This window comes from Magallana gigas, chromosome 8, assembly GCF_963853765.1.
Source record: "Magallana gigas chromosome 8, xbMagGiga1.1, whole genome shotgun sequence".
Taxonomy (NCBI): Eukaryota; Metazoa; Mollusca; class Bivalvia; order Ostreida; family Ostreidae; genus Magallana; species Magallana gigas.
Window position 1 is genome coordinate 28,220,335 of NC_088860.1, and position 27,100 is coordinate 28,247,434.

At 32.8% G+C, this 27,100-nt stretch overlaps 2 protein-coding genes across 4 annotated transcripts in view; one reads left to right on the forward strand and one right to left on the reverse strand.

The window, feature by feature from the left end:
* Positions 1-10,824, reverse strand: part of LOC105338447 (renin receptor) — a 58,558-nt gene extending 47,734 nt beyond the window's left edge. For 2 of the 3 annotated variants that reach the window (XM_034473122.2, XM_034473120.2), the window contains exons 1-4: positions 10,680-10,824; positions 2,584-2,717; positions 2,327-2,467; positions 155-253 (exon numbers count right to left, since the gene is read on the reverse strand). In XM_034473122.2, coding sequence (XP_034329013.2) covers positions 155-253; positions 2,327-2,467; positions 2,584-2,717; positions 10,680-10,761 — 456 coding nt within the window. In that variant the 5' untranslated portion in view covers positions 10,762-10,824. The remainder of the gene's footprint in view (positions 1-154; positions 254-2,326; positions 2,468-2,583; positions 2,718-10,679) is intronic. The other variant, XM_034473121.2, reaches the window with a different exon arrangement.
* A 9,190-nt stretch (positions 10,825-20,014) lies between these two features.
* The window catches only part of LOC117690406 (uncharacterized), a 33,066-nt gene continuing 25,980 nt past the window's right edge, over positions 20,015-27,100 (forward strand). The window contains exon 1 of the mRNA XM_066069304.1: positions 20,015-20,268. Coding sequence (XP_065925376.1) covers positions 20,208-20,268 — 61 coding nt within the window. The 5' untranslated portion in view covers positions 20,015-20,207. The remainder of the gene's footprint in view (positions 20,269-27,100) is intronic.

Genomic DNA, 27,100 nt, shown 5'->3' on the forward strand with positions numbered 1-27,100 from the left:
CTTATGGTTAGGTATAACTTTGCAAAAAAAGCCCCCTAGCCCCCCGGGTTCCGACGCCTATGCTACATGTATTTGAATGATTACTATTTTACTTTCTAGAGTACATTTTCCCCTTTTCCTGCTGACATTAAGTAGTAAGCAATTAAATACTTACATTATTATCAAGCCCAGCATCAAGTAATAATGGAGACTGATCAAAAAAAGTTCCTTGGAGAGTGTTCATTAAGGATGCAATGTCTACCATGGGATCATCCTAAAAAACAGGATCAGAAAAAATTCTGACACAGTATATACAAAAATTAACCCTAAAAAGTGGTTTAAAGGGGCATGGTCACGATTTTGGTCAAAGAAGAATGTACAGTTTCTTTCAATAATAAGTTGTTTAAATCCCATAAAAATACACATATACCATCTTGAACATGTGTGCATATAAAGTACCAGGTTAAAAAGATTTATCTTGTTTTAAAAAATAATTTTGACTTAGACATCTTGGCATATTATTAAGATTATGTCAAAATGATGAAAAATGGCACATATTGTCATAGTTTTTTGAAAAGAAAAATGTGTCCGCAGCTGTCGCCCACAACGGAATTGATATGTTTTAAGTGATATCACGATAAAGTTATTATATGAGTTTCATCATGGGCGACGGCTGCGGACATATTTTTCTATTTAAAAAAAAACACTAAGGAACTTGTGTCTTCTGCTCAGTTTTATGAAAATTATGGGAAAATGCACTGTTTCTGACGTCACAATTAACATTGTGAAAGTCTAATCACGTAACTATTTACAGATTCTAAATTCATGGGTATTTTTGTGTAAATAAACGTTACATTTCTATTTTTTGTGATATTTTTAAAATTCACTCCAAAACAGGGCAAAATTTGTCTGAATTGTACCTAGTTCTTTTATTTTTCTGTTTTTTGGAATGCATTTCTAATGATCAATGAAATTTGGGTGCCAGTCGTTGAGTTTTAAGCAAGATACAGGGCTTACAATTCTTCGTCATGTAAACAAGGACCGTGCCCTGTTTTTGTTTACAAAGGTTCAATATACCAGAAAAAATCTTTTTAAAGCTGGTTTGTCTATCTTATTATTCATTTTAAGCATAAATAAACAGTTCCTAACGATTAACACATTCATTTTAGGTCTAAAACTGGAATTTTCACTTCAACATTCAAAATGTAAACAAACACTTTGTTTACATAGTGAAGAATTGTAAGCTCTGTAACTCACTTATGACTCATCAAATGACACTCAAATTTTTGTAGCCTATCAAAAATGCCTTACTAAAGCATCGTAAACATTAAAATCAAAGAAATAGTTTTTGACCAAAATCGTGACTATGCCCCTTTAACATATATGGAGCATTGTATCATATCAATATGTAAAGTGTTATTTCCCGCACTTGCGATGGATATTATCTAAATCACTAGTATTTATAAAATTGACAGATCATTTGTGAGTTGCCCAAAAGTAATATGCGTACTGGGACTTGCTGAGAGATTTTTGATGACGAAATCACAAAGCCATTACATTAATCATCAACAGGAGTTGTTACATAAATGAACAAGAGGCCCAGGGGCCACATTGCTCACCTGGGTAACATTGGTCATAATTCTAATATTATTTCAGCTGATTTCAAGCTATTAACAACTTTTTGACAAGTTATGCCAAATTATTCATTCAAGTTTAATTCAGTTTTATTTGTGAGCCTTTGTGAATGAAAATTCAACTTGAGAAATACAACTTGCAACATAATTATGTAAATGATTCCCCCATTCAGAGAAATAATAGACTTGTTCACTTTTTTAAAACACACAATCCTTTTTTCACTCTTTCCTTATTATCTCCCCTTTGAAGGAAATATGGTCCTTCATATGAAAAAAACTTGAAAGCCCTTACCATATGGATGCTTTGTGCCAAGTTTGGTTGAAATTCACCCAGTGATTCTGGGGGGAAAAAAGGATTTTTAAAATACCCAACACTATTTTCACTCTTTCCTAATTATTTCCTCTTTGAAAGCGAACCGGCCTTTAATTTGAACAAACTTGAGAGCCCTTTCCCCAAGGATGGTTAGTGTCAAGTTTACTTGAAATTGGCCCAGAGGTTCTGGAGAAGAAGTTGAAGATATGAGAAGTTTACAACGATGACAATGACACACAACGAACAAATTTTGATCAGAAAAGCTCGCTTGAGCCTTTGGCTAAGGTGATCTAAAAACTACAGCAGCCATTATATTGAAATCATAGTACATGTATATGTAAATAGTATGTCAAAATATATACTACTATCATGGAGCATAAGCAAGCATTTTAATACATACCATTTTTATTGGAAAGCGAGCCAGATTTTTGACAGCTAATGGCTTCTTTCCAAGGTCACTGTGACCTACTATTGAAACCAGAACATTGGCCTTTGGTCTTTTGAACAGTGAGCTTTGGGCAAGTCCATCCCAGGTGATATCCTACCATTACAGAAATAACACATAGCAGAATAAATATGTTTTCATTGTCTCCAAATTGATGAACAAACTACTATCAGGATCATAATCTTACAATTGAGTAACTACACATAATATACCCTATCTGTCTGAATGCCTAGAGTATGTGTGATGACATTTGGTACATCACTGGTTGGTAGAGCCTTCCTTTGTTTTTGGAATGTGACATAGCTGGGAGCATGTGTGACCACCAATTCCTGTGCATGACAAACACCTGTATAATCAAAGAAATACACATATAAATAAGGTGTGAAATGATTCTACATTAAAAACAATGTTTATGTAGTGAGAAGAAATGAAATTGGAACTGACTTTGACACCTTCCTAATTGACATTTGCAATAAGAAGATTTAATGATTAAATGAATCACAGAACTTTACATATTGTAAAATTTTAATAGTTTTGTGCTACATGTATATATACAGCATAAAATAATTAGTAAGCTAATTATTCTCGAACAATTACAGGTCTTTCCACCTTAATATTTTTGATGAATTGATAGATTGCTTAATAAGGTATACAAAAAATTATTTTACCTATGATACATGTTGTACTATAAAATGGGAAAGCCACAAATCCACAAAATGATAATTCATTTTTAAAGAGATTTCTTTTTAATTTTCAAGCCATTTCTTTAAGAATTCCATGTTGTATAAATCGTAAACATTTATTAAATTACTTTTCTAATTTTTTTCCCACTTACTATGAACAAAACTGAGCTAAAAGAATATTCTTTACACAATCAAAAAACAGTAAACCTAACAATAAAAGAGAGTGTTCTAGAGGCTAGCTGTCTTTGTACAAAATGAATGGGTTGACTGTAAAAACAAGTTCCACTTGAGTAACCACTTGATGTGATACCTGGCTGACCCAAGTGAATACCATATTGTGCAATCCAGCAAGCTATTGAAACCCTTACTATAATTCTGTATTTCAAATGATATGAAAATTCATTAATTAACAGACTTCCAAATGACATTGACCTTTATGTCATTGTGTTCGGCCAAGGTAGACGCTTCTATTCCAAGTGGTCCGAACTCTCTATGATAGATAGTAAAAAAGTAGAAAGTGATTTTATCGAAGTTTCAATACTTTCAGGGGCAATAACTGCTATAAGGGGGCCTCAGATCCTTTTGGTATTAATAGATTGAAGAACCCTCTAAGTGTTCTGAATACATTGGTTAAAGTTCCAAGTCTCTATCTCTTATGGTTTCAGAGGAGTAGCGATAACAAGTACATGTATTTAGTATAATAGGGGCAAGAACTCTGTAAATATTCAAAAGTGTGAGCCAAGGGGCTATATCTTTAAATGACTTAAGGTGTCCTACTTCGCCCATGAAAAAGTTTTTTTCTTGCACCCTAAACAAAAGAGATCTGAAAACTTATAAATTAACAGATTTTCAAATGACCTTGACCTTTGACCTTAATGTCATTTTGTTCGGCCAAGATAGACGCTTCCATCCTTAGTGGTCCAAAGTCTCTATCATAAGTAATAAAAAAGTTGGAGATGATTTTATGGAAATTTAAATATTTTCAGGGGCAATAACTACTTGAAGGGGGCATTGGATCCTTTCGGTATGAATAGATTGAAGAACCCTCTAATTATACTAAAGACACTGGTAAAAGTTCCAAGTCTCTATCTCTTATGGTTTCAGAGGAGTAGCGATAACAAGCATTTCCTCTCAAAGGGCAGTCACTCTGTAAGTTCTGGGAGTTTTTTGACACAGGGTCAATTGGTATCATAACTTTTAATTAGCAATTACATATTAAAGTTTAAATTGTTTGGATAACTCTAATAACAAACTAGATGCTGTCATTAGACAGTAATACTTGCACTAAGTGTTTGCCCCTAAATAACACTGTTTTGTACCAGTTTAATTAAAAATGAAGGCCACATGCAAGTTCCGGTAATACATTTAAAAATTATAATTTTCATATCTGAAGGATGAGATCCCTAGCTTCCCATAGGATAATACACATGAGCAGCACTTAATGTGCAATTTGGGGTTGAACTGTTTACATGTGAATTTTAAGTTAATCAATAATTTTAACTTTTCATGTCATAGAAAGTAAACATGCATGTGAATAATGGTCTATATAATTATTACAAACAAAAAAAATTATGCCCGCTCTCCACGGCGGTTGCCGGCTTTAGATTTTATTCCGATTGCCTACATGTACACAATCATGTGCAGGGATTTAGAAAAGGGGTGGGAGTGATGGGTCCAGACCCCCTCCAATGAAAATTCATTTAAATCAACAGTAAAATTACCAAAAATACACCTCAGACTCCAATGCCCTTACAGACATGTAATTGCTCTAACCCGTAATTGCTCTAACCCGTAAGGTAACATTCTTTTGGGGGAAAATATTATATTTATACTTTATTGTTTATTTCAATAGGAAGTATACATCACAATATGCAGGTGTCCTGCACCACCTTAAAGTAGTCCGAGTATCGCATTACGTCATGATACGGATTTTACAATATTGGTTCGACTTTTACAAAGCGTTTTAGATACCCGATATTGATTTTGCTCTACATCGCTGTTGTAAACAAATGCAATAATAAGCAATTAGAACGGTAATATATGTATTCTATGAGAGATAGAAATGATAATGTTGAGAAACTCGATTCTGTTAAAGTAAAATGAAAAACAAAGTTTCTGATTAACCAGGATCTCAGGTATGCTTATATCTTCTTTGTTTTGATGACCCCCCCCCCCCCCCCCCCGAAATTTTATTTTTCTTTTACTAAAACCGGTTTAAATTTAGAGACAGAAGCTATTTTGAATTTAATCAATCGTCAATTAATTAATGTTTAAATGATATCTAGCATTGTTGACAGATCTAGGCAGAAAACTGTAGCAAAATGTGATTTTTACGGATTTTTCGTCAGGGTGTACTTGGTTTAGAGCTTATAGCGTGAAAAGTAATCCGTCAACATATAATTTATTTTACCAAATCTTTTTTCTAAGATGTCAATCTATAGAATAAATACCATGAATTTAAGTTTGAGTCCATAAAATAGTAAAAAAATTACCAAACGCGATACTAGCATTGCATTTTTTGTATTCTTTTTTGATACATCAGGTCCATAAAGCTTACTTACTTACAAAAATTTGCATAAAATTATTGATGAGATATGGCTTAAATAAATATTTATACTCTATTTTGTATGTTCAGTTCTAATTTTCCCAAAATTGGTGATTATTTTTAGGAAAACGGACGTCTGGCAAATTTCATAATTGTCAATAATTTTCGCAAGGGGGTACACTCGTCTGAGAGGTGATAACAAACAAACTAGCATGTAAACACGCATATTTTCTTTTGTATATGTATTGCTAGAATGTATATTTATCATTTAAAGCTAAGCTTTTAATGATTGAGCCCATTTAGTGCCGAGTATAGGCTAGGACTACCTTAAAGCTTTTATTTTCCTCATAAAATAGTGCAAGGGGTTTTGAAAAATAGGTCATAAAAATACATGCATGTTACAAATAACTGATCTTTGTCTGAAGTTATGTACACAATAATTTATAATTAACACAGGTCTACAGGTCTCAATTGCGGATACTAGTTTTACCCAGCTCTTTGATTATATGGGTTTCAGGTGGTATATATACATGTATGTGTTTTTCATATGCAGAAAAGGTTTTGAAGAATAGGTCATAAAAATACATGCATGTTACAAATAACTGATCGTTGTCTGAAGTTATGTACACAACACAGGTCTACAGGTCTCAATTGCTGGTACTAGTTTTTACCAGCTCTTTGATTAGATGTATAAAATGTGTTTTTCAAATGAAGAAAAGGGTTAGTTAACATGCATAAACATTTCTTTTGTAGTGATCAGCTAAAGGGATTCATATTGTGCTCTAATTGGATTATCATTATGATGTTGACCAATATAGGTAAGCATAATACATGTATGGTGAGTATTATAGTAGCACAATATTATGAGACACCGGTATGTACTTAAGTATTACTTTCACTTTCTAAATAAGTGATCTCCCTTTGCGAGCATACTGTATCATCATCTTTTAATATTTAGATAAGTTTATCATCGTCATCTATCCTATTGCATTTGTAAAGTTTCTGTCATTTTAATTGCAAAAGTTATTTTTTTCATTTGTCAGACACAATATTGAGTTGACCCCATATTGACCCTGTAACAATTTCGTATTAAATTTGTGTATTACATGTATAATATTACTTATTAGGTTAGTTACTGACTCACTACGGAAATATATTGGGTTGATCAATCTCATAGATGGCGAGGCGATATGAAGCATCGATCCTGATTGGGATTTGTAAATTGTACGGAAATCCCGATTTCATAAATATTACAACAAGATACCCTGATTTCCGACATGAATTTTGTATCTTGCCCAGCATCTTTTTGGCCAGCCAATCGAAATCAGGATTTAGGGTCACCATTACTGTTTACCTGTGGCATATGTTGTGATTTGGGATGTGTGAACATGTGTTTGGAGGTTAATTGGAGTTTACTGGGAGCGTGTATTGATAGTAATTAATCAGCATGTACTGTACACACAGAGAACAACCTAGGCGATCAAAGTTAATTGTTTTACAAGTAAAGAACGAATAAAGCAACAGACAGCATCGATCGCTTGTATATCACTAAATGTCTCCGATTGATGGTATCTAAAAACATTTTCACTTTACTATAATTAAAAATTCTTTTAAAATTTGTTAGTTTTTAACTGTTTAAAGAATTAAATTAAGTTCAGCGGAACTATTTTCAAACAATTTCTAGCATTAACCATGGTGGCTACAGCGAATGGCAAACCTGTAAATGCATCCATGCTTCAGGTCAATCAGAAGTCAGAATGCAAACTTTTAGCAAAATGTTTTTTAAAGAATTTTTTCGAAGTAAAAAGGCAAAAAACATTTTTAATACAGTCAAACATTGTTTTCACCAGCAGTCTTTTTTAAGCGTATTAAATCAAAAAGAATGGCAGGATGAAGACGAGGTAATAAGATAGGGCAAATGCCCATACAAGTTTGCAAAAGCACAATTTCTAAATAAATTCAGTTTTTATTATATTTAACAAACTATTGAAAAAAACTATTTCCTTAAATTTTGGTGGAATCGAACCCATAACATAAAAACCCTACTTATATAGGGTAAGCTAATGTCTGGTGCTCTAACCTCTGAGCCATTTCATACATAACAAAGTACATTGCTTAATATCACGTGTGCCTTAAACTTTGGCCACGAATTTACGACCTTGAATTATTTTTTCAAAACGTTCCATTGTTGAGATACAAAATGATATTTTTATTGTATAGTGGGTCCAGGGCTCTACATTAACTTTTTTTCCTACTTGTCCATTCGGACAAGTGACCAAGATATTTACTTGTCTGAACTTCAACTTCACTTGTCCAAAAAAAATTCAATATTAAAGATCAAATATTGTCAACTTGAAAACTACAGTTCTGTATTACTAAAATAAAGTCATTTATTGATTATTCTTGCCATAATTAATAACCTGACTTCTTAAATGGAAACTTAAAAGTGTCTTTCCTAAATGTATTGGTTCCATATAACATTAAACATGATTTGTCAGCTGTAGCTTTGTCATGGCAAATTACATGACATTTTAAATTTAGCATCAGGTTTTAAAATACATGTAACTCTTATATTGATTTCTCATCTGTTTTATAAACTAAAAATGGAAAGTCATCATAGTCTATCAATGATGAATGAAACCTAATATAAATTACATTTCTTTCTATAATCCTAAGTTTATCTTTGCTACCTGTTCTTCCTTTCTTTTTGATAACATGTGTGTTTGGTACTGTGTAAGAACTAAGATCCACACCTTTACAGTTCAATATTGAAAGTTGTTTGTAATTAGTGAACTTCCATCCCGATCAAGCATTTCAATTTGAAGTTGGGATCGAAATTCAAAATAACTAATCGATAAAGTTATAACGGGACTACGGATAAACTTATCACAAAACTTTCTTTACTTTTAAAATGTTGGAGACTTCTTTCATAAAAATGCACTTGTCCAGTCGGACAAGTGGCAAGCAATATTCAATTGTCCGTATATTTTTTTAACTGGTACTGGACAAGCGGACAAGCGTTAAATTCGAGCCCTGGGTCATCTCTCCACGTTTTTGTTGATTGAAATCGGTTTGTTTTCCATTAAACCTTATTTAGACTATGAGAAAAATATGGAGCAGAGACTCACCCTATAAAAGAAAAGACCTTGAAGTTGTAAAAAAAATGACACTATTGGAAGTTTTGATACGTATACGCCTGTTCGAGTCAACATATTCCAAGTATTGAACATATTTAAAGGTTAAAAATCGATGATATGTTAAATATTTATTGTTTTGAATATTTTTTTTTTTTTAATATTAGATTTATTGATATTTTAATTTTTTAGTATCTTTTCCGTCCGTGCATAGGTATTTTACATGCCTTATACACCCATTTTCTTATACTAAAGCTATTATCTGTCTCTATAGTTTAGTTTACTATTTAAGGGAAAACATTAAGACTTTGTAATTGAATGTCATGATTCAAAAACAGTTGCAATGGTTATTTTAAATTTTACATGATGTTACACGAAGTCAAGGCGTCTATTTTTATTAGCCGCAAATTTGTCAATTATAGTTGTCACAATATGCCTCGATCTATGAATATGATTTTAAACATTTCATCCAAAGTTCTTTTGGTTTATTGTCCGACATTATTTTTTCACTGATTGACTGCATCAACAACGGTACGTCACATATTTGTGACCTCAAACAATCAAAGTTTTGAAATAGGGAAAAGAAAGATATATTTTTTTTATTAATTGTGATGTTTTAACATTTTTAATGCTTGGTCTTAAAGTAATGTTTTGGCACGTGCCTTAAGTGGCTAATGGCAGCTATGCCACTGTTTACACTGCATTTAAAAATATATATGTATTTATTTATATGTTTATAGCCAATTATAGGCCATTGTCTAGAGAGAGAGAGAGCATATGTTTCCTGGTTGCAGATTCTTTTACCATGGACCTGAATTTTAAGCACACTTGTTGAAAGTTTTACATTTGTTGTTAACTTAAAGAATAAACCTTTTTGTTTTATATTTGTTAGCCTGTTTGGATATATTGAATAAATTCTTATAACATATAAATAAAAGACAAATTATATTTTTACGACTATAGTCTGTCCCAAGATATTTATGCTGCATATTTGAACGATTTTTAATAAAAATACACATACCTGTGACTGAAGTGCAATTAAAATCGATGAAAGGGAAAATTCCCAAGATAACTTCATTCACACATTATCATTTTTCCCTCGTAAAAATTCACAGGAACAAAAACAGATTTCCTACGGATATTTATAATGGGTAATGTTGACATCTTTTCTCCATTCGGAAATACTCGGGACCCCTAGCGCAATTTTTCAACGTTATCATCCGGGCGTCTTCATCTCCTTGGCAATGGAAAAACCTCGTAGACTTTTTATTTTTAGCCGTGTACTGATACCCGACAAGCTAGAGGGGGCGTTTCAAAGGGAAATCTTGGGATTTTTTCATACTATTGAATGAACATCGTCTGAACCAAGAGGTATTTATAAATATTGAATAATTTAAGAAATTATGCGGCAAAAATATCTTGGGACAGACTATAAATGTCATAAATTTGTAGACATGAAAAATATAGTTTGCGAAAAATCCCCCATAAAGCTTTTCAAGAAGGGCGTTTCAGGACAGATAATCTGGCCTTTTTTCCTATAGTGAATGGGTGTAGTTTAGGCACAAAGGTATTTATGATTATCAAGATATTACGCAAAAACCTGTGGAAGCAGAAATTTGAGACAGAGTTTATTTAGCTAAATTAAGAGATTATACTGGACCTTTTACTTATACTAGCAAATGAGAGTAAAACTAAGTGACCACAAGAAAATTTCATCTGGTACTAAATGATATGTTCCCCTCATCATGAAACGCACCGTAATTTTGAGTTACAACACTGAAAAGGCAGGTGATGGAACGTGACAACCGAAAAATGCAAGACGGTTAGGATTGATTGTTAAAAAATTGTGTTTTTCCGCAATATGCTAACTTTTCCTTAAAAGTTCGAACTTAATTTTCATTTTAGTAGCAAATGTGCAATTGATTTTAAAAAATGTAATTATTTACCTATAATAACCAACATGAATAATTGGAACAGCGAAATGCTTCTTTCCTTGTCCGCCATTTTGACTGACATTATTTTTGTCATGTGATCATATAGCTCGGGCGAGAACTAATCGCCGGAATGACATGGGAAGATTGCGGAATAATTCTGTCAAATATTTATCAATTTGTAAGGGGCCAAATAATTGTTATGACCACAGGGGCTTGGTTGTTGGATAGTGAAGTTCTTATTTATTTGTTCCCGAAGAAAAAATTGATTAATATTCGTAATCTTAGATGTATTTCTGTGTATTGCATTAAATAAATACACTGAAACCCCCCGTTTCAGTCATGTTAAAAAAGTGTATTCAATGTACATTAAAAAAAGTACATTGAATACACTTTTTTAACATGACTGAAACGGGGGTTTCAGTGAATTTTTTTTATTGCAATACACAGAAATACATATAAGATTACCAATTTTAATCAATTTTTTCTTCGGGAACAAATAATTAGGAAATTCACTATCCAACAACCAAGCCCCTGTGGGTTCGGGCCGGGTTTATCACACGCAAATATCCGAGATTTTTTAATTCAGCCGTCTGTTTCGAATAAAGAAAAGTAAGTTTGCTTGAAAACTTTCTTCAATATGTTTTAAACATGTGCTTTAACGATCATTGTTTACCGCTGATTTACATCTTTGCACTTTCAGCTGTGGGGGAAGTGACGTAATAAGTTAAAAATAGAATATGACCTCTTTGTGATACGTAATTATATCCCTTCTTTGATTTGGCATATAATATCATTACATATAACATTTAAAAACAAAAGGAACTCACTATATTCCGAGAGATTCATGGCGCAGTTGAACGCCTGATTGTATAATTATGTATTGATTAGCGTAAGATTTTGTGTATTACCGTATGATAATAAACGAATAATTTTATGAGTTTTGTTTACGTATAATTAACCCCTACGACCTATATGCTGACCCCGCAAGGAACATAATTCAATTTACACTTTGCAGAATATAAAATCAACATATGTACAAGGATTATACTATGTTATTATCACGAAGCCGATAACTGGTACAGTAATTAAATCATAAAACTTCGGCAAATTCGGGGCGTGCTAAAAAGCACAGAAACAATATGTTTTGGGTTCTAAATGATGATGTAATCTAACCGATGGATAAATAAAGAGTTCACAATTCAAAGTATGAAAAGTTTTATTCCAATATATCAAGAAATAAGGAAACACGAAAAGAAAACGTAAAATTATAGCCGGTAACTGGTACAGGGCCAGTATTTCTTTTACAAATAAAATTAATTAAGAAATAAACAGTATCTTAAAAAGTTCACCGGAATATGAACTTGGTTAGCCACGTGATCAAATCCGCGGAGTTTAGCGTATTTCGATCCCGGGGCGACGCTTCCCTATTTTTATAACCAACGCAGAGTGATTTTAAGGTATCACACCGGTAATATTGTTTTCACAATATAGCACTATAGAGGGGAAAAAAATCTTAAAAGTCATTTTGCATTTCTCATGGCAAAATATTCGGAGGAAATGTTATTTGTTACATATCGCATATGCTAACACCATAAATAGGGCAAGCGATACCGCATTTTCTCAAAATATCGAGCTCCAAACAGGTCTACCCTCAAAACCGTTCCCTCAACTGAAACCACGTGTTTTCCATTTGTATGTAAACAGACTGCACACTCCCCAGGAAGCTGCTGCATGTGCCCTGAAAGAAGTAGTCCCTGTGAAAAAAGATCATCACCTAACAAAATACATGAAATATCCTACTCAGTGGTACAAAACAATTTAAAAACTGAGTAAAGGAAAATGTAAAAATGCAGTCAAGGAAAAAAATAATTATGAAGTATATATGGAAATACAATTGATTGGCCGATTACCGGTGTGATACCTTGAAGTCTCATTATATAAAGAAGTATCAGCATATAAATTTTATATGTTATTGGGAGTTGATTTTAATCAACTCTCCTATGCAGTTACATTCTCTCACCAGACGTCGTACTACACAAGCTTCGCTTACACCTCTGTCAACGCCCGATGTACAAGATTCTTGTACAAACTTAAACGATGGGCAAAATGTAATTAAAATCTATGTAGTTATTCCTTTTGTCTATTATTATGATTATGAATAATTAAATTTAAATCTTTAACGCCGTTATTTATTTTTATTTCAACGTTACTGGGAGAACTATTTTGCGGAGGTAAACATTAAAATATGATCACATGATCTAGTTTGACAGATGTTTGAAAAATCAGTTTCTGTACGCTACCATCTTCGCCAGCCAAGGGTTTTCGGTCCACTTTGCTCCCCATAAACCCTTGGCGGATTTCATTACGAAAACTCGGTGACAAGCTCCGTTTTATGATTGGCTGCAGCTGGGAGTAGCTGATCCAATCGCAGTGCTTGTAAATAAAAACTTTAAAAGAAAACACATGTGTGATCTTTGGTAAAACATTCGGTGCTTTTAACAAGTTGAGGCACAAGTTCTCGAGTACAGTGTCTCCCCAACGATGGTCTAACCAGATCGCTTTAAAAACCTATATATTTTACTGGGATTATACATAGTTCTGCAAACTTGTCAAGGCTCGCGTGAATGCATGGGAAGTAAACATGGCGAATGTAGAAGTTGCCTGTCCTGTTAGCATATTCGTTCCTGCTTATGGTTATTGCTTTTAAAGGTTCAATGAGCTCTGTTTTATTTTATTTGTTTGGTTCGCATTATTCACGACAACGATACCTGGTTTTATGGCATGAAAGCTTTCATATAAATCGGCGACTTTTTCCCTCCCGGTACAGATCATTACAAAACACTATGAATAAAACATTCCGTGCTTTCCCATGGTTATAACTTAATTCGTATTTAATAGCATCGTTAATTATGTTCCGATATTCGGTAGTCAACATGTTTTCAAGTTGTATTAATGCCGTAGTGTATATAAAACCCGTTGTTTAATTCGATTAAAATTTAAATATGCAAGGGGCGCAACTCAAGTTGCTCGCTAGATAGCGCCACCACATCACCGAGTTTTCGTAATGAAATCCGCCAAGGGTTTATGGGGAGCAAAGTGGACCGAAAACCCTTGGCGGGCGAAGATGGTACGCTACCGATTCATCGATGATTTTACATAAACCAGCAGCAATGTCATCTCCTGTGATGTTTTTAAAAGTGTCCTCAAAGTCATCGCCCGTCTATGACTTTCCTTCAAGCTGATTGTTCAGAAGAACCGAATCAACAATGCCATGTGCTTGCCATGCTTGTTTTGATCATGAGACATACTATTTTTTCGGCGTTGACAGAGGTGTAAGCGAAGCTTGTGTAGCACGATCCCTGTCGAGAGAATGATGCACTTACTCTGGCAAACCGAAAATGAAAGAGTGTTTGGACCTCAGCACAAATCATCACCGCTGACAAGACTTAGTTCTAAAGTAATGTATGCTGAAGCATTGTTTTTCAAGGAAACTTATCAATAAACACTTTGAGAATAGTCCGATTTTATATAATACTAACAACTAAGATATTTTTTCAGTATAGTCTCAGGTACTCCTACGCCAGAGTTTAATATAGCCGCGTAATTCATATAGGAATGAGAGTACCAATGCACCGGATGTTGACATCAGACCAGTAAAAGATTGAGCCGAGCAGAAAAAGGTAGGGCTTACGTGATTGGTTGAATAAATTGTTGAAATAATGATCATTTTAAAGTAAAATTATTAGTGTTTAAATAAATGATAGAATGAGGAAGTACTACAGAAAGTAAAGAAATTAGAGGGGTTAAAGTAGGAGGGGGGGGGGTGTCATTTTAAAGACTTGGGTTTATTTGCTGCGGATCACTGTAAGTTGTAAACAAGTTCATTTTGACATATAAACGCCATGGGACCAATTATATATTTCTTGTGATTTTCTGTTAGTGCTTGGAATGAACTTTCAGCTTTTACCAAGGATATGACTGTAAGTAATATAGCAAAGTAGCTAGGGGTGTTTAGGTTAACATTGAGTTCTATAGGAAATTAATTGGTACTCTTTTTCTTTGAACAAAACGCTCGGCTGTCTCCGTAAATCTCCGACAAGCAAAGGCTCTCTTGCTTCGGGGATTAACGGAGACAGCCGAGCGTCTGGTTGAACGAGACTAGAGTTCGATATCAATAGTGCTTGGATCCATACCATTTTTAGAATTGCTTCGATTACTTATACATAGTTTGAAATCTATCTTTAAATAATACACAACATGATTGATATGGGGTTTCTCGAAATTCTTGTCGGAAAAGTCTAAAATTCATATAATAAAGTGCGTAATTCAAATACAGACTAGAAACTAATTGCCATGCAAGATAAGTTGATTTTAAAATAAATGATAATCGATAAAATCAAGTCCCGTCAGTACTTCAGTACTTTAATATGTTATTTTATCACATGTTTATCCCAATATACGGTGGATATCACTCATGGTATAAATTTTTGATATTCCACTGTGTGTTCTTACGCAACGTGACGTCATAGTTAATCATTACGTAGGTTTAGACGGTTGATTGACGTAGAATGAAAAAGTAAATAATTAATTCAGTTGAGGGGTGTTGAGATATAAATTTGAAACATTTAATGTTGTTTCAGTTATTTGTCATGAATTCATAAAAAAAAAATGTTCGAAAATGAATGTCTGCTTGTTAAACTTCACGGAACTTTTTTTCCATGCGTAACGTTGTTGACGTGTTGTAAATAATGTGTTGTGCGGCTCACAATCACAATGTTTACAGAAAAAGTTGGGATTAACAAAATACTTGGTAAAACATGTGATAAAAAGGATCTCTCATGATTTGCGATGGTATATGATTTTTATCCAACTCGTTGTGTGTTTTCTATCCCCTCGCCAAGGCTCGGGGATAGAAAACACACAACTCGTTGGATAAAAATCATATACCATCGCAAATCATGAGAGATCCTATATTTATCACATGTTTATCCCAATATACGGTGGATATCACTCATGGTATAAATTTTTGATATTCCACTGTGTGTTCTTACGCAACGTGACGTCATAGTTAATCATTACGTAGGTTTAGACGGTTGATTGACGTAGAATGAAAAAGTAAATAATTAATTCAGTTTGAGGGGTGTTGAGATATAAATTTGAAACATTTAATGTTGTTTCAGTTATTTGTCATGAATTAAAAAAAATGTTTGAAAATGAATGCAAGTTTGTTAAACTTCAAGGAACTTTTTTTCCATGCGTAACGTTGTTGACGTGTTGTAAATAATGTGTTGTGCGGCTCACAATCACAATTTTTACAGAAAAAGTTGGGATTAACAAAATACTTGGTAAAACATGTGATAAAAAGAATCTCTCATGATTTGCGATGGTATATGATTTTTATCCAACTCGTTATCCCAAGGCTCGGGGATAGAAAACACACAACTCGTTGGATAAAAATCATATACCATCGCAAATCATGAGAGATCCTATATATAACAATTTTATGTTATGTAATGTTGAATCCTGCGTACGGCACGTGACGACTGTTTTTGTATTGTCGCCTAGCAACCAGCGGAGATTGTCACGTGACCCACAGAGGGTATATAGACGAGCGCATCGCAATCACAACGTTGTCTTCCCTAGCAGAGTTCCAAGGGAGAGGAACTGCGAGACTAAAGTACGATTTGGTAGGTGGGTTGCCTTGAGAGAGAAGCTTGCCACATTGATGATTATAGGACCAATCGTGTTTGACTACTAGTTTGTTATTATAGAGGCTGTTCTCTTTGAAGTTAGCCTAGCTTAGTCGTCGCTGATACTCTAGGACCGGGGGGTCATTATCACTGTCGTGTATCCGCGCCGGTAGTGACGTGTTTGGATAAAGTGAAAATGGTGGTTCCGTTTGCTTCTTGATAAGTTTTCGTGTTATTTAAGGCTTACATTGTCTACCTTTACACGAAAAAGATCGTCAGATCTATTTAAAAGTGTATAAAATCTTTAAAGTTCTACGAATTTTATGTTAAAATTATGTAAATAAGCAGTTCATGTCGATTAATTGTGAACAACGGAACAGGTTTGGATGACCTTGTTTTTCAAAATAGGATCGGTTTGGATACGCATCTGATACGGTTTGGATGTAATTAATTTGTGAGTGTAAATAGTTCCTTTAATTATCCCCTCGCGAAGGGGATATACCATCGCTACTATGCGATATACATGCCCTCACTGAAAAGCATGCTGATATCGTCATGTGATAGACATATGAAGTCACATTGTTTAAAAAAATAAACATACACGTTAAAGACTTGTGCATTTAAGCCAACAAAACTTAATATACCGTAATTTGAATTTCAATTTTACACACGCTCCAAATAACGTGCAATTGGCTTACAAAAATTGCATACAGATTGCTTTACAGATATGTTAAGTCTATTGTATAATCATTCCATCGATATTAATTTCGAAAGATTCAGCCTTACCAAAATCTGTACCGACACAAAAAAACATGTGTTTAAGACAGTTTCAATTGTTATGCTTCTATATCGTTATCGGCTTTAAACGTGAAAACGTCAAACAATCAAAAGAGATCAGTCAAATACAGAATTATACCAACTTTAAAAAGTTTAAAGTCTGTAAAATCATCTAATGATACAAATATTTTTTTCTTTTAAAATTGAAACGATATAATATATCGATACACTGCACAGAACAAACCGTGATAACGTGGATATTTTTAATTATTGGTATCCTGATATGGGATTCATGAAAATGAAAAAAAATTCTCTTTTGATACAGAGTATTTAACTTATCCAACATTATACTTGTCTATTTTTCTAAATTAAAAATTGAAACGTTCCCAAACAACTTCTTAGTTTTGCAACAGCCTATGCTAACAACTTTGCTTTGGCAAATTTTTAACTATGACATTTTTATCATTATACTTTCATGTTAAATACTAACGCGGGTTTTGTACTTTTCCTGCAGTGACACCACCTTCATTTCCCGCATGAGTCACCAAAACCTCTTGATATACATAGATACATATGTATTGTTTTGATTTTCTGGTGAGAATTATGATTGAATAAAATTTAATGTACATATAAAATGGCGATGTTTACTTAGGTCTCGTCATCACTTGAATTTTTTGGACAAACTATTTCTAACAACAGAGTAAATATATGACTTGGCAGACATCTATGGTACTTTGTATCATATCAGTATAATCACTGGGAGTGAAATAATTGTAGAACTTTCTTTGTCTAGCGATGTACAGGCTTGGTATTGAATGTAAACGAGGCTCACTTTCATAATATTATTACCAAGCACGTTCTCCGTTAAACGTACTTCACGATTATAAATATCATTTCAGAATAACTAAAAAACACATCATATTGTCGCTTGCCACAAAAGTAGTAGATAGTTGTCTGTTAAGGTGTGTATATGATATATTGCTTTTCAGGTTAAAGGTGAAAAACTTATATTTTCTTTATAATTTAAAATTAAAGAAAGTATTCTTTTGAAATGTCAGTAAAAAAAAAAAACTTGATATAACTATATTTACATTTTCAATGTCTTTTCATTTGATAACGCTAAGTATCAATTTGTTCATATTCAGTCCAATAAATTCAAATGACGTTTGCTTATTAAAATATTTAAAAGTACAATTGCTGTGAATTAAATTAATATAAGTAATAAGGAATCATTCTTTCGATATTGTGAGGTGTAATTTCGTTTCGAGCTTTATTGGGTTTGACCACGCCCCGACCAAAATAATCAACTCATGATATTCGAACAAAGAATGATTCGGATCCTTATTCGTTAAATAATCAATTTCTGATCAATTATACACTAAATATACCATTTTATCAGAGGAAAAACACAGGCTTGTCTAAAGAAATAAACTTCTAGTCATCCAGTTTTAGTTCCCTTCGAACATGTGGAAGTATTTTGGTTTTATAATATATGTCATTATAATATTATATAAAAATATTAAAAATCCTAAAACTTTAAATTATTCAAACCGTACCATTTGCACAATTGATATTTTAGCATCCAAACCGGAATAATTTATTTATCCAAACCGTACTACTTCTTTAGCAGGTGCATGAAGTTATTGCTATTTTTATACATATTAATGTATTAAAAAGACATCGGTTTGGTTTTATTTGGTTAATGCAATGTTTTAAATTAATTTTGGCTGCTTCAGATTTTTAGTATGTGTTATATTATCTACGTAATCTAGAAATAGTTCTTGGTTTTGCGTTAAAATGACACGTTAACGATTGATTTTTCTACAAATAAGTCGTTTTTATAAACGATGAACGAAAATAACGCACACTCTTTTCAACTGCAAAACCTTCAGAAAAATATGAATGACTATTACGATATTTTAATTAATATTTACCCCGTTGTCGATAGAAAAAAGGACACAACACTCGTTGTTTTTGCAATGGATACGCCATTTTCACGTTATCCAAACATGTCACTACCGGCGCGGATACACGACAGTGATTATTCTGCGTCGAAAAAGGACCCACGGTCATTATTCTACGAGGGTCATTATTCTACGTTACACCGGCAAAGGTTTTGCATATTAAACATTTAATTATCAAACCTATTTTTATGTATTTCGATAGCCCTGTATCCATAGATGAAAAAACTGAAAACTGAATGGCGATAACTTATACACAACACAAGTTATCGACCTTTTCATACATGTCACTACGTCTATTACATCGCCATTCCGGCGAATAGACCTGCCCTTACCCAGCTGATTGTCCTGATTGATCAGAAGTAAAGGTCGTATAAAGATCCTCCTATCAATACCTGTCAGACCCTGATGAGAGTAAGGAGAATGGGGATGGTTTTAATCAGACTGTGACTGACAGTAATTAAATAATAGAATAGGTCATGTAACGCACCTATGCACCGCGTTACAAAGATAGCCACACTAATTTGGCGATATAGTGGATTGAAATCGACATGTTGTTCTGTATTAATGTCATAAAAGTGAGGTCACGGGGTGTGGAGGACCTCTAAACTTTATAACGTTACAACATGGAGATTAAACCGCATGAGCAGATCAATTGTTTGTCTAACTACTATTGACTCACAATCACGAGTTTGCATACAACACGATCTTTTGATTACTCATTTAACTACTATTTTCCCTCCACATATTTTAACAGAATTGCCATTTTTCGTCACCTCCTAATCGTACACAGTATACATACTAGAATACTAGACTAGTATTTAACACTACAATAGTCATTTCATCCACCTAATTGGCTCATCGTCTTTCAGAGCGACAGTTTCCTTATTTTAATCAATTGTAGATATAATCTGCCTGAAGAAATATTTTATAAATTTTACGATGTAGTATTAAGCTTTTAAGTATACGCCAAGCGAACAACCACCAGGAACACCATATTTGAGACCAAAGACTTTAATTAAATCCTTTACGAAAACACGCCATTTGAAGAAATCTTTAAACCTGGGTGATAGTTATCTGTATTTATAGCTAGCAAACTGACGCTGTTAAATATGAAATGTTGGACGTTTTGTATTTGCCTTGTGCTTCTCTTCCAGTTAAGCTATTTTCAAGGTAAGATTTTCAATGTTAAAATTAAAATTACAACAAAATAGAGAAGTCCGTGTATTACAAAAAAAGAGCTACAGTGTTTTACCTATTTTATACTTGAGACAGAAGGACCACTAGAGGAACTGTCTTTTACATATGTGCTTTTAAATATTGTTAAATGTAAACAACATTTTAGAAGTAGACCAGCTTATTATGATTGAATAAATGTGAAACATATGGCATGTAAATCTAGAAATGAAGTTATGCTCCACAGTTACTGCATCGGAATTTATTCAACAAATATTTTATTACTAGTATGCAAATAGGTACATAATAGGATTGGACATTAGGGTGTGCCTATTTTAGTCCTCTCCCCAAGGATCAAAGTTACAACTGATATTTGAATTACATTTGAATTATATAAATTTATAAGTATAATAGGTATAGAATATAATAAATAAGTTTAAATATACTATAAAACATGTTATTGCATGAAAGGAGTTGGAATTCATGTAAGATTAAGAACAGAGAAAGAAAAAGAAAAAAAACTAGACACGATCTCGTTGCGAGCAACAAGTGGGTCTTCCGTCCGATTTTTGAATAGATTAGATTAAACTTATAAATTCAAAGATAAAATCGTAGATCTAAGCGAAAATAATTTTTAAAAAATTTGCGGCACTCGGGGCTTGAACCCTGTCCACGACTCTATCGACTACTCGGACTCTCGCTTCAGAACTTTGACGCTTAATTTCTCAAGAATGCCTTGATCGATTTTAAAACAAATTACATATTCTGAATCAGTAAAAGAGTCTCTATAAGGTGTAAAAATTTCAAAAAAAAAAAATATTAAAAAATAAAAAAGTCGAAAAATTCAATTTTTCAAATTTCCTTCCGGTGACGACCGGAAGTGACGGTGGACGTTCTCTTGACAGAGGTGCACCAGAAAGACGAAAGATCTATCATCTCTGAAAATTTCAGCCGTATGTCTTTACTCGTTTTTGAGAAACCTGACAGACAAAATTGACTTTTTAAAATCGTAAACGGACGATAACTTCCGACCGGAAGTGTATTTTTAAAAATTAAAAATTATGTATCAGCTTTAGATATAAACACGTTTATTTTGAAAATTTGAGCGTAATCGACCTAGCAATCTCCGAGAAATCGTCTGCCCAAAATCGGTAAGAAAAAAAAAGAATAATAAGAAAAGTGAAAAAGAAACAATAGAATAATAGAAGGGTCTTCCGCTGAAGACGGAAGACCCTAATGACTATTATATATGAAGTATTTCATAAATGTAAGAGGTATAAGATATTGAGTGGATGTATAGATATACTGCTTGAAAAATTGAACAGTTGGTTTTATAAGTTGTCTATTGCCGAAAAGTAAAACATGTGATGCTTGCTCATGATTGAAATTGTCTAGGTTTAAATCATTTTGAATACTGTTAATGAACACTGTTCTCTGATCAATGTAAGCTGGACAATAAGGAAAAAATGAAATTTGTCTTCACATGTGTGACCACAATTATTACAAGTTGTATCACTTAAATGTTGGTTAAAAGTTACTGGATTTATTTCTAAGGTTGATAGTGAGCAATATTTTCTTTGCGATTTCCATAATTGTAAACTTTGGCATTTTTTGCTAATTCTACAGATTGTTTTTAAGTACATTTTTGAAAGATTAAAAGGACTCAATACATTTTGTTTTCCAATTGGTAAATTATTCTATAGCTGAATAGTTGATGGCAAAAAGCTGTTATAATATGTAACTGTCCTAGTTACTGTGGTGTAACGAAGTTAAAGCTACCAACGTTTCGAAGATTATAACTATGCTGTGGTGGTATGAAAGGTAGGATCAAATCCTGTAAATATACAGGGGCTATACCATAAACAATCTTATAGAACAATAAAAGCTGTCTCTTATACAATGGCTCCCATCCCAACTCCGAATACAGAGCATTCCTAGATGAATTTTTCCGAAGACATGTAATTATTCTACCTGCTTCTATCTGGACATTTTTTAGAGATTTGAATTTTCTTTTGAGGAATTATCCCATACAATACTACCATACTCCAGGGTTGGCCGAATAAAAGCAAAATAAATCGTAAGCAATGCATTTCTGTCTAGTAAACGTTTTGGAATCATGATTTAATGTCCATAGAGTAACCAGTAATTACTTTTGGTAAAGTACATACTCGTATACATGTATGTTTAAACAATGAAGTGCTTCCTTTGGGGATTCATGCGGGATATGAAGGTGACGACATTGCAGAAAAATACATTACCCGCGTTAGCGGGTTATGTACATTTTCTCTGATAACTTGCATGAATCAACAATGAAAGCATTTTATTGTTAATATTTACAACTTTATTTTAACTAAGTAATAATTTGATTATAATTAATAGTGTGTTAAATTCACTAAATTACTGTTAAGGTGATGTGCGGCCATCTTTTACATTTGAGATGAAAAATGTAAACATTTCTTGAACTGGCTTGTTTCTGTCCAAAACTTACTGTTGTCAAAATATACAAAAGCATTAAATATGACGTTCAACATATGCATGTTGTTTATGCAAATTACGCATACAGGGGCAGAATAATGCATTTTTAATTCACTTAAAACTGCACAAGCTACAAACTTAAATTTAAGATTCAAAAATATGAAAGGAGGTCATTAGTGTCCACTCTACAATAATTTGTTGAGTAAAAAGGTCAAAGCTTGCTTATTTAAGTTGTAGCTCTATCTCAAAGGAGAGTACCCAATTCATGAAATAAGTCTCAACAAACACCAATTTGCACAAAATATTTTGTCTGTGTCTTTGGAGGAACATTGAAGTTACATTTTCACTGAAAAATATTCGTTGATTTTTTTTTGTTTAAGGCAATTAATTTTTTGGAACCATATCCTACTTCTAAAAAGAATTTAATTTAATTAATACTCCTAGAACTAAAACAAAACAATTGGAACTGAATAGAGATGAAGGGTGCGTCTTTTCACCCCAATGATACCCCAATGAACCCCAATGATACCCCAATGAACTTTGAAATACCCAAATGATACTAAGTATGTTCATAATTAATACACTTAATGAATTTTATGTAACAACATGTTACACAAATGAAATTTCAACTACGTGCCGTTTTTTCACCGATTGGGCCATATCTTGTAATGGGAAATGATTAGAATTTTTTAAGCTAAAATTTGACTCAAAGATTGTTTGTGACCTGTAATTATGTCTTGATGGGAGCTTTGGTCATTTGTGCTAGTTCAACATAACTTTGAGAAAAAGAGACATATCGATTCTTTTCCATTAGAGAAAGACTTCAGTTTTAATATTTTCATTTGTGAGCTTGCTCGCAGTACATCTAGTTATTATCAAATGACTATTATTATCAATGTACATTTTATACATTTATTAAATTATACAAAACATATCCCCAATATTAATAACACAAGGCACCTTTAACGTGTCGGGTCTAATGATATCTATAGATACTAAGCCAGTAAATTGAATATATAGAGCACTGAAAATGGCTAACAACGCGAATTTTCACAATTTCAATGTTTCGTGTCGCTAGCCATTTTTAGTGCTTTATATACGCGCGGACCCATATACGAGAGTTTTTCAGTAATTATTGAGACATTTTCTCTTATTCGTTTAGGAACAAAGATTAACCCTTGAAATTTCACAAAAATCTAAATAAGGATAGAGTTTATTGATGTGAAAAGTTTTCTGTCTACGGCATGATTAGTTCATCCCTAGTTAGCTGTTCAACGTGCCTTGGACCAGTGACCCGGCGCAAGTTCTGCAAATTTTCATTGGGATATCATTTGGTATCATAGGGATATCATTAGGTGTATTTGGGTATCATTGGGGTATATAACATTGGGGTTCATTGGAGTATCATTGGGGTTCATTGGGGTATCATTGGGGTTCATTGGGGTATCATTGGGGTTCATTGGGGTAAAAAGACGCACCGAGAGATGCCTGTCACAGATTGTTTTGAATTGACATTTATTTTTATCGATGAAAACATAACGTCAATGTGCCTCCACAGACACGGGAGTTCTAAGTATAGCTTGGAATTTTCTTGTTCTAAAAAACACCGGTAGATCCCATGTCGACTATTAAAAAAGGGTACCCTATTTTGAGGCAAAGTTTCTACATTAATGTGCAAAATTCAACCCTTTTCTCAACAAATGGTTGTAGAGAGGACACCAATTAAACCCCCTTCATATTTTTCAGATTTTTAAAACTTCAAAATAAGTAATGTAGCTGCGCAGTTCGACAGCTGTTTTAAGTGATTGAAAAGACATTGCCCTGTTCTTGTATGCTTAATCTACATACAAAACAACATGTATAATCTCATATTCATTGCTTTTATATCTGTTGGCAACAGTTTTTGTCCGTTTCGGACAAAAACAAGCCAGTTCAAAAAATAAATAAAAGAAAATTATATATTTACAGAGTTTAGTAAGAAACTATGTTTTGTGCCGGAGGGTTTTCAAGAAGAAAATGAACAATTTTCATAACTGAATAGTTTTAGAGTGATGTTACTTAAGCCTCCTTATTTTCAGCGCAAACTAAACTTTCAGATAGTTTGTGTATCATGATATATTCACATTGTTCTGAAAAACATTTTTGAACAATATTTTGATATTTCTATTGATATATTTTGGCATATTTAGCTTATATCTCCATTTTTTGAGATGTGACCCCCTACATTTTTTACTTTTATATAGGTCGTTAAATGTATGTCAATTTGTATGCAACGTTTTTGGAAAGTTGGCATTACTATTATCTTTTTAAAATTTGCGTTATAATTTGATTACTTCAAATTTTTTTAGCAGTCTTTTCATTTGTTGTTTTATTCATTATGTACCAGCATTTGAAGCCATCAGTAAAGCAAGGATTTTTAAACTTTGACATGGATATTACTTTTATTGTCACTACATGTGTTCAACTTCATACTTTATTGAAAACATAACTAAATAATAGTTTACACTATAAATATTTGTTTGATTTCTTCAAATAATCATTTTTCATGCCAAATTTATCATTTCCGGTTGGGACCCCATATTTCCAAAAAAGGCATGTGACATCTATTCTACTATTATAATATTAAAATAATAGACTCGAATTTTTGGGCTTTAATACGGAGAAATCAGACGAGTACTGTCTTTTGTTATATATATATATTTTAAACATCATTGATACTTGAAGATTACCAATTTGTTTTTATTTTTTTTCAACCAAGCTTTGCTAATTAATAACAAACGAAAATTCCTATTAAAAAATCCGGAAATAATCTGGAATTTTTGGATTTTACAATCTTGCGCATGTGCAATACAATCACGCTTAATCACGGGAGGCTCTTGAGTTTATGTGTTCACAATATTACATTTGTATGGATAAACTCAGAAACAATATTACAAATACGTGTGTTACAACGCACTTTGAAAAATTACGCACTTTGAAAAAAAATTTCAAAGTGCGTTAATTTTGGGACCAAGTCAACGCACTTTGAAAAAAAAATATTTTTTTTCAAAGTGCGTTGATATTGTCGATATAAACGCACTTTGAAAAAGAAATTGTTCAGGGTTTAGTCAAAATAATTAATACTTTTATATACAATAAATGATTGTTTCAACCTTGTGTAGTTTAATTTGAAAAAAGAACCCGTTGCATTCTCAGCTAACTTGATAAACAGTTTGTAGATGAGAATTTTTTTTCTCATAAGACAATATCGACAATTTACACACAAAGAACAATTCGGGAGATTTGAATTATCCAAATATGACATAAACTTCATCGCTTAGCAACTGCATTTTTCTATTTTGAGTATGCAGCAAATTTACTTCTTATTTGGTATACTGAGCTTACATGTACAAGAACGAATGTGATTTGTATATATTGATATATTGATAATGGAGATCAATGTACAACGTATTTAAACTGGCTTACTGCATGTGCTTAATATGATAAAAGGATACATTAGTTATGTTTATCAAAAACAATATGATCTTTTGGAAGATCAGTGCGAGAAAAAAAAACCCACATCCTAATGCTCATTTTAAGTTTATAATAATTTAATGTTTGTTAATGTAATTTCTTTTTATTTTGAAGTGATTTATTTGATAAGAAAACAAAATCAGAATGTTAAAACTCGTATATTAGATTCTTTAACATACCAATGGAGAAATTATTGTTTGGCCATCTCGTTTTTTCAATATCACTCCATGTACTTAATTTACAACAGAGCATATTTCTTTTTCCGCTTTAAAGCGTTTTAGTTGCTGAATATCATATGTTTTGGAAGGAAAAATGAGGGGTAGGGGTCCTTCTTCCTGTAATCAAGTAAATGCATGATGCACTGGTGATTAACCGGTATCTTTGGATAACCCCACCCCACCCCAACCCCATCCCCGTTCTCAAATACGGTAAATTAAAGATTTACCAGTGTTAACAAATCATCATACTATCAACAAATTAGAAATTCAACTCCAGAACTTGTGATTTATACATTTTTTTCAAAGTGCGTTAAGAGTGTCGATACTAAAAAATTTTGATGTACCATCTTAACGCACTTTCAAAAAAAATTTCAAAGTGGGTTAACTTAGTCCAAAATTTAACGCACTTTGAAAATTTTTTCATAGTGCGTTGATTTGGTCCTAAATTTGACGCACTTTGAAATATTTTTTCAAAGTGCGTAATTTTTTCAAAGTGCGTTGCCACATATGTGTAAATTTTCATTGAAATTTTGTCATATATTCTGTTCATCAAATAAAGTAAGGGTGATAACTCTAACTCACTGCATTTAACAAAGTGAGTAAAAACGTTGATGAAAAAAGTG